The sequence below is a fragment of the Muscardinus avellanarius genome (assembly GCF_963383645.1).
Source record: "Muscardinus avellanarius genome assembly, chromosome: 16".
Lineage (NCBI taxonomy): Eukaryota > Metazoa > Chordata > Mammalia > Rodentia > Gliridae > Muscardinus > Muscardinus avellanarius.
Genome location: NC_137802.1, coordinates 69,196,518 through 69,210,703, shown reverse-complemented (window position 1 = coordinate 69,210,703; position 14,186 = coordinate 69,196,518). Strand labels below are relative to the sequence as shown.

Below are 14,186 nucleotides of genomic sequence, written 5' to 3'. Positions count from 1 at the left end.
CTCAGCTACTTAGCGAGGCCCTTTGCAACCCAGTGAGACCCTGTTTCAAAAATAAAGAAAGCCGGGTGTGGTGGCGGACGCTTGTAATCCCAGAATTCGGAAGGCTGAGACCGGAGGATCGTGGTTCGCAGACAGCCTCAGCTACTTAGTGAGGCCCTTTGCAACTCAGTGAGACCCTGTTTCAAAAATAAAAAGACTGAAAAATAGGGCTGGGGGTATAGCTCGGAGGTAGAATGCCCTGAGTTCCATCCTAGTATCTCACACACACACACACACAAAATAATAATAATAAAAATTGCCGGGCATGGTGGCACACACTTGTAATCCCAGCATTCGGGAGGCTGAGACCTGGGGGATCGCGGCTCGTGGACAGCCTCAGCTACTTAGGCCCTCTGCAACTCAGTGAGACCTGGTTTCAAAATAAAGAATAAAAAATAGGGCAGCAGGGTATAGCTTGGAGGTCGAATGCCCCTGGGTTCCATCCCCAGGCCTGCAAAAAATATATATATAATAATAATGGTAATAAAAATAAAAATTAATTAATAAAATAATAAAAAATAAAGAAACTATCCAGGTATGGTGGCACATGCTTGTAATCCCAGTACTTAGGAGGCTGAGACAGGAGGATCACGCAGGTTTGAAGCCAGCCTCAGCTACTTAGTGAGGCTCTCCATAACTTAGTGAGACCCTGATTCCAAATAAAATATTTAAAAAAAAAATAGGCCTGGAGGTGTAGCCCAGAGGTAGAAAACCCCTGGATTCCATCCCTAATACCACAAAAAAAAATAAAAATAAAAAAAAAACAAACTAAAAATTAGGCCTGGGGGTGTAACTTGGAGGTACAATGCCCCAGCATTCCATCCCCAGTACGGCAAAAATAATTAATTAAAAATAGGGTAGGGTGTAGCTTGGAGGTAGAGTGCCCCTGAATTCAATCTCCAGTACTGCAAAGAAAAGAAAAAAAGAAAAAAAATAGGGTAGGGGTATAGCTCAGAGGTAGAATGCCCATAAATTCAATCCCCAGTACCACAAAAAAAAAAAAAAAAAAAAAAATTTAAAAAAAGAGGGGGCCTGTTCAGGGGCTCAGCCATCCTAAAGCCTGCCTGCATGAGAGCACACGGAGGCTCCGGAAGGTCCAGTCCCAAGCACAGGAGTGATTACAGCTTAGCAGAGGCGTCCTGCTCTGAGGACCAGCCCCGTGGGTACGAGGCAGGGTAAGTCCGACTCTGGAGACCCGGGGCCGGGGGCACTTTTAGCTGCGGACTTGGCCAGGAATGAGCTGTCAGCACACAGCCCAGTGAACTCTGGAAGTGACCCCCTCCCAGGGCTGGGATCTGCCCCTAGCAACGTGTTCACATGGTTACGGTCATTTGTTTTTATAAAACTTGCAAAGGCTGGGCATTCTAGCCAGATCAGTTAAGCCAGCCATCTTTCTGTATTGTGACTTCCCCTTCAGGACATTTCCCCTCCTGTCCGGAGGCCTCAGTATGGCTTTAGGAGTGTGTATCATAATTGAGTATTTTGTTTCTTACAGAGGACCTCTGATATTGTATAAGCCTCAGCCCCCACTGTTACGGTTTGAATGGTGGGGGTTCTTTTTCTTATTCAACTAAGGTTGGTTGGATAGAAAAATTAAAACTAAGAGGCATCTCAGTGCAGCTTTAACAAATCTTTATTACCAAATCAGTAGGAGATAGAGAAGTAGAAAATAGAGAAGGCACTTTATTATTATTATTATTATTATTATTATTATTATTATTTCCTGCAGTACTGGGGATGGAACCCAGGGCCATTCTACCTCAAAACTATACCCCCAGCCCTATTTTTTATTCTTTATTTTAAAACAGGATCTCACTGAGTTACAAATGGCCTCACTAAGTAGCTGAGGCTGCCAGCAAACTGCGATCCTTCTGTCTCAGCCTCCCGAATACTGAGATTGCAAGCTTACAAGTGTGTAGCCCGGCTATTATTGTTGTTGTTGTTATTGTTGTTTTTGTTGTTGTTGTTGTTTTGCAGTACTGGGGATGGAACCCAGGGGCATCCTACCTCTGAGCTACATCCCCAACCCTAGTTTTTTTATTCTTTATTTTGAAACAGCGTCTCACTGAGTTGCAGAGTGCCTCACTAAATAGCTGAGTCTGGCCATGAACCTGTTATCCTCCTGTCTCAGCCTTCCAAGTACTGAAATTACAAGTGTATGCCACCACATCTGGCTTCCAGCGCTTTAATTTTTTTTTTTTTTTTTTTTTTTAGAAATAGTCTCACTATTTTTGTTTTTGTTTTTTTTTTTTAGAAATAGCCCAGCGTGATGGCGCACGCTTGTAATCCCAACATTTGGGAGCCTGAGACAGGAGAATCGCAGGTCCATGACCACCAGCCTCAGCTACTTAGTGAGGAAGCCCTCTGCAACTCAGTGAGACCCTGTTTCAAAATAAAGAATAAAAAAATAGGGCTGGGGGGGGGGGTTGCTCGGAGGTAGAATGCCCCTGCGTTCCATCCCCAGTACCACAAAATAATAATTAAGAATAAGAATAATAATAAGAAGAAGTTTCACTTGCCCAGGCTGTTCTCAAACTTGCAATCCTGTACCACTATGCCCAGCTTTGAATTTTATAATTTAATAAATTTTTATATATAGAAAGACACAAAGGGTCTTGTTTAAGTTAATGGCATGGTTTACTCATGATGTCTCTCTTTTTTTTTTTTTTTTTTTTGGTGGTACTGGGGATGGAACCAGAGGCTTTCTACCTCCAGGCTATCCTCCCAGACCTATTTTATACTTTATTTGGAAACAGGGTCTCACTAAGTTGCTGAGAGCCTCACTCAGTAGCTGAGGCTGGCTTCGAACCCGTGCGATCCTCCTGTCTCAACCTCCCAAGCGCGGGGATTACAAGCGTGCGCCACCAGGCCCAGCTCAGTACCACCAAAAAACAAAAACAAAAACAAAAACAAAAAAAAACCAAACAAACAAACAAAAAAACAACAACTGATCCCTGAGGATCAAGGAAACACCAGGGGACTGAGGATCCTTACAGATCTCGCTCAAAGTTTCTATTCCGGGGTGGTGCAAGGAGTTTAAATCATTTCAGGAGGAGAGGCGGCCCCGGCGCTGACTCAAAACCTAAAATGAGTCAGCCCTATTTTGAAAGTCGTGTCTGGCTGCCTCTCCCGCCCTGTGCCCGCTTCTATTCAGTTCTTCCGTTCGGTGTTGACTAAGTCTACCAGCTCCGAACTGCAGGGCTGGAGACAGCAACTCCAGATCATTCCAGGGGGAGCAGCGCCGCGGCGAGGCCAGCCGCCATGGAGCCTGCGCCGCGGGCGCCCTCCTCAATCAGAGGCCAGGGCGCGCCCCTGGCTCCCGGGGTCCTCGCAGCCCACCTCGGAGGGTCCGCCTTGGAGTCAAGGGGCCGGGAGCGGGGGCCGGCAGGCCGGCGTGGCGGTGCACGCCTGTAGTCCCAGGACTTGGGAGGCTTGGACAGATGGATCACAGGTTTGAGAACAGCCTCATCAACCTAGTGAGACCCTGTTTCAAAAAAAAAAAGATAAAACAGGGGTGGGGGTGTAGCTCAGAGGTAGAATGCCCCTGGGTTCAACCCCCAGTATATATATATGAACATAAATATATAATATATAATATATAATAAAAATATATAATATATAATATATAATAAATATATATAATAATATATTTATATATACTTATATATTATAAATAATATATGTAATATAAAAATATATATAATACGTATTACATAAAAAATTTTAAAGTGTGCTGGAGGTGTAGCTTGGAGGTGGAATGCTCCAGCGTTCAGTCCCTGGTATTAAAAAAAAAAAGGCTGGCAGTTGGTTCTGATTAAGCCAGATCATCACCCCTTAAAGTGTCTTGTATCCATTTACAGGGTTTGTACCCATTTATTGGGCTGCACTCACTACCCACCCAGGTCATATAACAGGTGCCCCCCTAGAATGAAGGCGCCCCGAATAAGTGACTTTTCAGAGCTCCACACATCAAGTTTAGGTTAATTTCTGTCAGTATAGGCTTCGTTAAGGCACAATCCAAACCCTTTAAGATTATGGCCGGTGCGCAGAGACAAACTGTTACTTCTGGCCCCTCTGAGGAGGAGGGGTAGGGAGTCACAAGCCTATGGTTATGCAAATAATGGAGCGGAGCCTGTCTCTGGCGGGGAGACTACAAATTCCAGCATGCATTTCTTCCCTTTGCGCAGGGAAAGATCGCGGTCACGTCCCATTGCCTGCTGGGAATTGTAGTCTACAGCCTGTTTGTGATGTTGGAGAACCTGGCGGGGAGGGGGAGAGGGAGTACACTATCACCACGTGACGCTCGTGATCAGGTGGTTGGTCCAGCCTCCGCGCGGAGCTGTGATTGGCTGGCTCTAATACGAACGACGCCACGAGGGGCGGGCCGTGGAGGGACGCAGGCGCACTGCGTTGCGAGTCTCGGGACCCCTCGGAGAGACTATGGCGCTTAACAAGAACCACTCGGAGGGCGGCGGAGTGATCGTCAACAACACCGAGAGGTGAGAACACTGCGGGGAGGTCCTGGAGAGGAGGCAGGGGGGTGTCCCCGGTCGGGCTGCGGGCGGCCGGCGGCGGGGAGCCCTCGGGGAGGGAGCCCGACGGAGCTGGGTGACGGCCGGGATGCTGCGCCCGCGGGGGCGGCGAGGGCCGGGTGGGGCCAAGAAGTGGGGCCTCGGGGTGATCCTCGAGCTCTTCCCCGATTCGGCGACTCGAAGAGCTGGGAGGAGCCTTAAGCAAAAATAATTGCTATTTATTGGGCGTTTACTACGTCGCTACTACGCGACAACCACAGCGCCCCTTGTACCGTATTTAATACTTGAGCCTCGTGCCGCAAAAACTACGAGACACAGGCCACGGGTGGGGAGTTGAGACCCCGAGAGGCGAGGTCACGCGATCTGGTTACAGCGCGGTAAGTAACAAGAGGTGGGCATCGCGGGGAAGGGTCCTCGACCCCCTAGTCAGTAGGTTTAACTGACATTATACAGCCTTCCAGTTTGTTCCACAGCCGCCGAGGTTCCGAGTGAAAAGCTGGGGCCCCCCAGAAGTAAGATGAAATCGATCCATGTTGGCGTAGGTCACTCACTCTCCAGAGCAGAGAGCTCTTGAACTTAGAGGCTCTCTCTGCTCTACCCCCTCTTTTCTAACCTCGGGGATCCTTTCCTTCTCTTACTCCATGGATGTTGAGAATCAGACCGGCCATTCCCGGGGCTAGCTCTGCAGACCCTTGAATTGCCTCCGGAAGGCAGAGGGGCTTCGGAGGAGCCTGAGTCCCCGAGGGAGGTGTGGTGGAGCTAGGACACCCAGCTCAGGCCGGCAGCCAGGCTGGGACCTGTCACTTGAGGATGCTTCTTGAGTCAGAGCAAAGGCTAGGGCTCACCCCGACCTCAGAGCGCTGGCCCTTTATTTAACCTGGGGTGGGGGTCTGCTGGACCCAGCCTCTTCTGGGTAATCTCTCCTTTTTTCCGAGCAGCCCTTTTTTAGTGAGCCAGTTCTCTTTCCCATTTAACCCCTACCTGGCTAAGAAAGTGGTGATATTTGGGAGGAGAAGGAGGGATAATAATGGAACCATGTGAACTTGGACCTTTTTTTTTTTTTATCATGTAATCAGAGAAACCGTGCATTGCTCACTGGTTTGTTATGTCCCTGTGTGTGGGCCAGTTCCCAGGCCTGGGCGAACACCGATGCCAGTTGGTACCATCTCCTGGGACTGTTTTCTTTTTCTCTCTCAGTGGGACTTTTCTGGGGCAGGAATGTGACTGTCTTGCTGTTCCTTCTACCTGGCTCAGGACTCAGATCTGCCTTGTTTTAGGTGCTTCAGCATTTTTTGAGGGGTTGGGGATTGAACCCAGATGTATTCTACCTATGAGCCACACCCCCAGCCCTATTTTATTTTCTTGCCGTACTGGGGATTGAACCCAGTGGCATTCCACCTCTGAGTGACACCCCCAGTCCTATTTTTTATTCTCTATTTGGAAACAGGGTCTCACTAAGTTGCAGAGAGCCTCACTAAGTAGCTGGGCTGGACACAAACCTGTGATCCTCCAGTCTCAGCCTCCCAAGTGCTGGGATTACAAGTGTGTGCCACCACACCCAGCTCCCAGCCCTATTTTTTTTTATTCTTTTTCTTGGTACTGGGAATTAAACCCAGGAGCATTCTACTTCCGAGCTACAGCCTTAGCCCTATTTTTTATTCTTTATTTGGAAATAGGGTCTCACTAAGCTGCAGAGGGCCTCACTAAGTAGCTGAGGCTGGCTGTGAACCTGCAATCTTCCTGTCTCAACCTCCCAAGTGTTGGAATTACAAATGTGTGCCACCACGCCCAGCTCCTATTAATTTATTTTGCGGGTCTGGGGATGGAACCCAGGGGCATTCGACCTCCGAGCTACACCCCCAGCCCTATTTTTTATTCTTAATTTGAATCGGGTTCTCACTAAGTTGCGGAGGGCCTCACTAAGTAACTGAAGTTGGCCACGAATCTGCGATCCTTTTGTTTCAGCCTCACTACTTGCTGAAGCTGTCCTTGAACCTTCAGTCCTCCTTTTCTCAGCCTCCAAAACACTGGGATATTAAATGTGTGCTACCACGCCTGGCTTAATTAGCATTTTTTTTGTGTGTGTGTGGGTCTGGGGATGGAACCCAGGGGAATTCAACCTCCAACCTACATCCTCTGCCCTATTTTTTATTCATTAATTTGGAACCGGGTCTCACTGAGTTGCAAGGGGCCTCACCAAGTAGCTGAGGCTGGCTGCGAACCACGATCCTTCTGTCTTGGCCTCCCGAATGCTGGGATTACAAGCATGAGCCACCACGCCTGGCTCCAGATCTATTTTATACTTTATTTGGAAACAGGGTCTCACTAAGTTGCTGAGAGCCTCACTCAGTAGCTGAGGCTGGCTTCGAACCTGTGCGATCCTCCGGTCTCAGCCTCCCAAGCGCGGGATTATAAGTATGCGCCACCACGCCCGGCTTCAACATCATTTTCTTAAAATTTCTTGTCTTTTTAGCTGGGTAAGGTGGCGCATGCCTGTCATCCCAGTCTTGGGGGCCTGAGACAGAAGGCTCACAGATTTCAGAAGAGCCTCAGCAAGTAGACTTTCACCAACCTAACATGACCCTGTTTCCAAATAAAAACAAGGCCGGGAATGTAGCTTGGAGGTAGAATGCTTCTGGGTTTAAGCCCAGTGCCCCCCACGAACATTTTTTGTCTATAATAACTGAAGTTTGCCAGGTGCTTTGGCACACCCCTGTAATCTCAGCTGCTTGAGTGGCTGAGGCAGGAGAATCGCAAGTTCAAGGCCAGCCTAGGTCATTTAGTGAGATCTTGTTTCAAAAATAAAAGTCAAAAGGGCTGGAGGTGGCTGGGCATGGTGGGCCAAACCTGTAATCCCAGTATTTGGGAGCCTAAAACAGAAGGATAACTGCTGGAGGACAGCCTTGAGTGAGACTCTTCAGCAACCAAGTGAAGACCATTTCAAAATAAAAAGGGCTAGGGTGAGCTGGGCGTGGTGGCGCACACTTGTAATCCCAGCGTTCCGGAGGCTGAGACAGGAGGATCATGGTTCGTGGGAAGCCTCAGCTACTTAGTGAGGCCCTCTGCAACTCAGTGAGACCCTGTTTCAAAATAAAGAATAAAAAATAGGGCTGGGGGTGTAGCTCAGAGGTCGAATGCTGCTGGATTCCATCCCCAGACCCTCAAAAAATAAAAAATAAAAAAATTGTATCCACTGGAATAGATGCCATACTGTTCTGTCTTTCTAGAAAATTAACAAAGCATCTTGATTGTACATGTTAATAATAATGTATAAAGCCAGGCGTGGTGGCACACGCTTGTAATCCCAACATTTGGGAGGCTGAGACCAGAGAATTTTGGTTCTCAGCTACTTAGTGAGGCCTTGTGTAATTTAGTGAGACCCTGTTTCAAAATAAAGAATAAAAAATTGGGCAGGGAGTATAGGTCGGAGGTCGAAGACCCCTGGGTTCCATCCCCGGCCCCACAAAAATAAATTAAATAAATAAGTAAAAATAAAAAGCCGGGTGTGGCAGTGCACGATTGTAATCTCAGCATTCGGGAGGCTGAGACCAGAGGATCGTGGTTCTCGGACAGCCTCAGCTACTTAGTGAGGCCCTCTGCAACTCTCACTGAGACCTGGTTTCAAAATAAAGAATAAAAAATAGGGCAGGGGGTGTATCTCGGAGGTCAAATGCCCCTGGGTTTCATCCCCAAACCCGCAAAAAAAAAAAAAATAATAAATTAAATTAAATTAAATTAAAAAGATAAAAAATAGGGCTGAGGGTGTGTCTCAGAGGTGCAACACCCCTGGGTTCCATCCCCGATACCCCCCCCAAAAAAAAGAATAAAAAGTAGGGCTAGGGGTGTCCTTGAAGGTAGAATGTCCCTGGGTTCCATTCCCAGTACAATAATAATAATAATAATAATAATAATAATAATAATAATAGGGCTCGGGGTATGGCTCAGAGGTAAAATGCCCCCCCCCCCAAAATAAACCTCAAAGCAGAACACCTTTCACAGGACTTAAGTCAGAAGAGTGAGCTGAGCTAACAACTGCCTTGAGGGGTGCGGGGTCTCCTGACCGCAGTCACTGCTGTGCAGGCCCAGGGCAGTCCTGTGGCCCCCGCGCTTCTCTCTTAGTGGCTGAACTTTGTTGCCACCCAGGCCTGGGGTGACAGGCGACGCCTCCAGCCTCTCCAGGCCTTTCCTCTCCTCATCACAGCATCCTCATGTCCTATGACCATGTGGAACTTACGTTCAATGACATGAAGAATGTGCCGGAGGCCTTCAAAGGGACCAAGAAAGGCACGGTCTACCTTACCCCTTACCGGGTGAGTTGCCGTGGGCCAGTTGGTTGGAGGCCCAGGGCTTTGGGGTCAGGGTCTTAGCCTCGGGAGCCGGGTGCCTCTGAACGCTGGCGAGTGTCCGCACCTCGCTGCTCTGCCCCCCATCACGAGCTCCTGGACTCTAGGACCACCGGCCCCGTGAGCCGGGCAGCCGGGTCCCCGCCAGCCCCTGAGCTGCTGCCGCTGAACCTCTCTCGAGGTGGCGGGTGGGATGCTGCCCTGCGAGGCCTGCCCGCTCACCCAGATGATGAATGTGGTAAACAGGGTACAGTGGCATGGCCTCAGCTTCTGGCCTGGGCAGAGCCCAGCAGAGTGAGAAATGCCCGACTGCAGAATGGACCTCGCCTGCCAGTTAGCCGCACAGACCAAGGGAGTGGTCCAAATGGACGGCCTCAGCAAGGGTCCCCGCTGGGGGCTACCCTACAGCAAGAGGCAAGGGAGCGCAGGTTTAGCTTCCAGTCACCACGAGCAGCGCAGGCGGGCGCCCCAGAGCCCTTGTGACATTCAGGTTCACATCCTCGGGTAGGTCGCGCCTCGCTGGTAATTTTGAAGCCAGGGGGCTCCCAGGCACCAGACAGGCAGCTCTTGTTGCCGCTGGACAGTGCCATCTGCGGGAAGGTCCCGAAGGCCCTTCTCCCGGGTGCTGACCCCGCCCCCCACGGTCCTGTATAGGACACAGGCTTCCCCTCCCTCTCAGGGGCGCTGCCTGCCCTGCGCCTGCCTGCGCTTCCCTGGCTCTGCAGGCCCCTTCACGAACGCGGCATCCGGCATCCGCCGCCGCCTCTGCCACCTAACGACGACAGCCTGTTCTGTTCACGCGTCCTGCTTCCTGGCACGCGGCTCCTGTGAGCTCTGGAGTCTGGCCTCGGGCTGCACTGAGCCTGCGGTCCAGGGTTTCCTCGGAGCGCTGGCCCTGGTGGGGAGGGAGGGATGGCGAGCAGGCCGAGCCGTGTCACAGGTGGCCCTGAAGGGAGGGATGGCGAGCAGGCCGAGCCGTGTCACAGGTGGCCCTGGTGGGGAGGGAGGGATGGCCGCTCACAGGTGGCCCTGGAGGGAGGGATGGCGAGCGGGCCGAGCCGTGTCACAGTGGCCCTGGCCCTGTCTCCCGCAGGTCATCTTTCTGTCCAAGGGGAGGGACGCCATGCAGTCCTTCATGATGCCCTTCTATCTGATGAAGGACTGTGAGATCAAGCAGCCTGTGTTTGGTGCAAACTTCATCAAGGGGACGGTGAAGGCCGAAGCAGGAGGTAGGTGGCAGTCAGCACCAGGGTGCTGAGGCCCTGCTGTCCTGCCCTGGCGGCCGCCTCTTTGGACCATCCCCACCTGAGCCCGTCCCCTCCCAGCCCTGGATACCTGCAGGAAGAGTGCCTGAGCTCGCAGCCTGCCGGCACCCCGGCTTTTAGTTGCCATGAGCTGGGAAATGGTGGCATAAAAGTTGGCAGCTCAGATCACCTTTTCAGAGAGTAAAATCAGCAAAAAATTGAAAAAGTAAAAACTGGAAGACTAAATAAAAATGCTTATTGTGCCCTGGAAAGCACGTGTAGGTTTTAGGTCAGACAGGGACCACGTCCGGGTTCTGGGAGGGGCCTGATCCCAAGAGCCAGGCAGGGAGCTGCGTCCTGGCAGGCAGAGAGGCTCTGCGCTGACACTCCCAGGCAGGGAGCCTCCTAGGCTCGCCTTCTCACACCTGCCAGGCCTCGGTTCCCCTTAGGGCGGAAGCCAGGCTGGGGGGCCAGGGCCTGCTGAGGCCCCCCAGGAGGTCTGCTCTGAACTTGCTTTCCTGGGGTCAAGAGGAAGCCCTTGGACGTTATGCTAAAGCCTGGCATGCGTCCTTCGAGCCCATGTACCTGGTGGCCGGGGTCAGGAGGACAGGTTTGCTCCAAGAAGGAAAAGTCCTTGTTCCTGAGGGTGAAGCCTGCACAGCAGACGCCAGGCCTGTCTTCAGCGCCAGGTGGTTCGTGGGCGATAGGCCCGGGATGCAGCCCTGGGAGGAGGAGGCAGAGCCTCCCCACCCTTCCCTTCGGGCCTCCAGGCAGGCGTGGCCCTGCCCTGGACACGGGCGTCTCTTGGGGCAGAAGCTGTTTCTTTTCCTGCACTGTTGATTCGCTGCCCTCACCCTTCTCAGGTGGCTGGGAAGGCTCCGCTGCCTACAGGTTGACCTTCACGGCAGGGGGCGCCATTGAGTTTGGACAACGCATGCTCCAGGTGGCCTCGCAAGGTATCTGGGCTCTAAAACTTTGGGGCCGGAGGACACATGGGACGTGAGGGGTTTTGTTTGACTCCATCTCCTTTTGCCGGCACCAAGAGTTCAGCATCTGGGCCCAGCTGACTGGCTGAGGTTGGGGCAGAAGCCTATAATTGCTTCCTCTGCCTGGAGCAGGTGTATGGCATTCTCACAGAGCTGTCTGGACTTGACATTCTCCTGAGGCCGCAGAAAAGAGAAAATTTAGTTGTGGAGCTGCCGCTAGGCAGCTATTTTCAGTTACCCAGCACTGTGTTCCGCAGGCACCTCACCCGGCTCCTCCACCCCACTCTGAGCCTCCTGCCTCCTACCCTGTCCCTGACCTCCGCTCCTGGCCTCCCCAACGGCAGACCCAAGTGCGGGGAGTGGACGGGGCAGGGCCTGTCAGCGGGCACGCTCCTGGACCCGCGGCCCGAGGCAGACCACACTCATCTCTCTCCCTTGCACTCGTAGCCTCCAGAGGTGAAGCCCCCAATGGAGCCTATGGGTACCCTTACATGCCCAGCGGGGCCTATGTCTTTCCCCCGCCAGTCGCCAACGGAATGTACCCCTGCCCTCCCGGCTACCCCTATCCACCGCCCCCACCTGGTGAGTGTCCTTGGCTGCCCTCCCCACCCCACCCGTCCCAGGCCAGGGGGTGCAGAGGGGACTCTCCTCCTTTCACCGGCTTCAGAACTCACGTACAGAAGAGCTCGGAGGGTGCCCGGAGGAGCTGGGCGGGCGGCTCCCAGGAGGCAGCCTCCTGGGGGAGCCCGGCCTCACTTTTCACTGGCTCCGTTGCTGTCTTGCCAAGCAGAGTTCTATCCAGGACCTCCCATGATGGATGGGGCCATGGGGTACATGCAGCCCCCGCCACCACCCTATCCTGGGCCCATGGAGCCTCCGGCCAGCGGCCCCGATGTTCCCTCCACGCCTGCAGGTGAGGCCCTGGCTGTGGCGGGACTTTGAGACCAGCCCTGTCCGCCCTGGGGTCTGGATGCCAGCCTGTCCTGTAGCTGTGTGACCTCCCCAGAGCCAGGAAGGTCACTGTAGGCCTCGGGCTCCTCATCCACAAACCGCCTGGCGGCTTGTCGGGGTTAGACTCAAAGGGACCGGTGAGGACCGAGGCCGGTGCTCGTGGCTGCGGTGGTGCCTGGGCGCTGGGCCGGGCAGAGGGCCTCTCTCCAGGCCGGCCATGTGTTCACTCTCCAGCCGAGGCCAAGGCTGCAGAAGCCGCTGCCAGTGCCTATTACAACCCGGGCAACCCACACAACGTCTACATGCCCACGGTGAGTGAGTGTGGCCGCCCCTCGGCCATGGAGGGTGGAGCAATCAGACCTCAGCTCCTCTGAGCCTCTGATGTGTTCTGCCTTCCTTCAGAGCCAGCCTCCGCCACCTCCCTACTACCCTCCTGAAGATAAGAAGACCCAGTAGACCCGCCGGCTGCCCTGCCTCCCCGCTGTGGGCCTTTCCTGCCCTTACCCTGGGGCTGCCTCGGGGCCGGGGGAGGTCAGGGCGAGCCTTGTTCTTCCCCAGGTCTGATTATAAACAGTTACCAGGAAGTAGCGCTGCGGGGAGACACAGCCCCGGCCTCCAGAGAGGCACCGCTTCCCACACCAGCTAGCTCAGCCCGGCCTGCTCTGCCTCCCTCCGCCTTCCCTGCCGGGCCTCCAGGAACGCGGGCGTCCCCTTCCTCTTTCACCCCAGTAGCTCCATCCCACAGCGACTGGCCACCCCCGCCTCCGCAGTCCAGCCCCTCGGTCCAGTTCTACACTAAGCCCCGTGAGCTCCCTCGGCCCCACGGGACCCTACTCACATTCCTTCCTGCGGTCTGCCTGGCCACGACTGTCCACATTCCGCTCAGCCAGCCCCCGGCCTGGCCTCCCACCCTGCTTCCGTGCCCTTGGTCATTCTGTCCCACTTGGACTGAGCAGCTGTGTCTCGAGCCTGAGGGCGCCGGCAGGCCCACAGCCGGCGGGAAGGAAGCCCTCTGCTTGCTTGCTGGTGTGCTGGAGTCCGCGTCCCCTCATCTCGTCTTGGCAAGGGGCTTCCCGGCTGGCGCAGTGGCCGAGCGCGTGCCTGCCTGGCATGCAGTTTGGGCGCTGCGGGTGGGCTGGGCTGGGGGCCCTGACCCTGTGTGCTGACCGTGGCCTACCGCCGGCCCTCAGCCCTCAGCGTCAAGCACCCTGGATGCACGAAGATAGGCCCTCGTTCCTGCGCCAGCCACGAAGCGAGGAGATGGGTATTTAAAGAGAATTCCCTATTTATTTGACAAAAAAAATCCAGTTAATATATTAATGTGAAATAAACCCTTTTGCACCTTGATTTGTTTGCTCAAAATGTGAAATAAAGATGAAGAAACTGGACTGTCTGGCTCTGTGTGCTGACCCAGGCAAGCCCCTGGAAGGAGGGCTGCTGGCCATGTAGGGTAGGGAGACTTCCTCTGCAAGCAGCAGCCCTTTGTCACACCGGCCATGGTGGTACACAACTGTAATCACAGTACTTGGGAGGCTGAGGCAGGAGGGTTGCAAGTTCAAAGCCTCCTCAGCAACTAAGTGAGACCCTGTTACACAATAAAAATAAAGTAGGGCTGGGCATGGTGCCACACGCTTGTAACCCCAGCATTCAGGAGGCTGAGACAGGAAGTCAGCCTCAGCTAATTTGTGAGGCTCTTTACAACTCAGTGAGACCCTGTTTAAAAATAGAGAATAACAGCCGGGCGTGGTGGCGCACGCTTGTAATCCCCGCGCTTGGGAGGCTGAGACAGGAGGATCGCACAGGTTCGAAGCCAGCCCCAGCTACTTAGGCTCTCAGCAACTTAGTGAGACCCTGTTTCCAAATAAAGTATAAAATAGGTTTGGGAGTATAGCCCAGTGGTAGAAAGCCCCTGGGTTCCACTCCCAGTACCACAAAAAAAAAAAAAAAAAAAATAGAGAATAATAGCCACGTGTGGTGGCAGATTCTTGTAACGCCAGCATTCGCGGACAGCCTCAGCTACTTGGGCCCTTCGCAACACAGACCATGTTTAAAGATAAGAATAAAAAGTAGGGTTGGGGGTGTGGCTTGGAG

General features: G+C 53.2%; 1 protein-coding gene across 2 annotated transcripts; it reads left to right on the top strand.

The window, feature by feature from the left end:
* Nucleotides 1–4,479: 4,479 nt before the first annotated feature.
* On the top strand, nucleotides 4,480–12,551 carry WBP2 (WW domain binding protein 2; the record flags this gene model as incomplete). Of its 2 annotated transcripts, XM_080712737.1 has the most annotated exons (8): nucleotides 4,480–4,538; nucleotides 8,773–8,881; nucleotides 10,008–10,143; nucleotides 11,022–11,114; nucleotides 11,592–11,726; nucleotides 11,935–12,057; nucleotides 12,330–12,406; nucleotides 12,498–12,551. In XM_080712737.1, the coding sequence occupies 8 exons, from the start codon at nucleotides 4,480–4,482 to the stop codon at nucleotides 12,549–12,551; spliced, it is 786 nt and encodes a 261-aa protein (XP_080568863.1). The 2 variants fall into 2 exon arrangements, with proteins under 2 accessions (XP_080568863.1, XP_080568864.1); XM_080712738.1 differs by lacking the exon at nucleotides 11,592–11,726.
* Nucleotides 12,552–14,186: the final 1,635 nt, after the last annotated feature.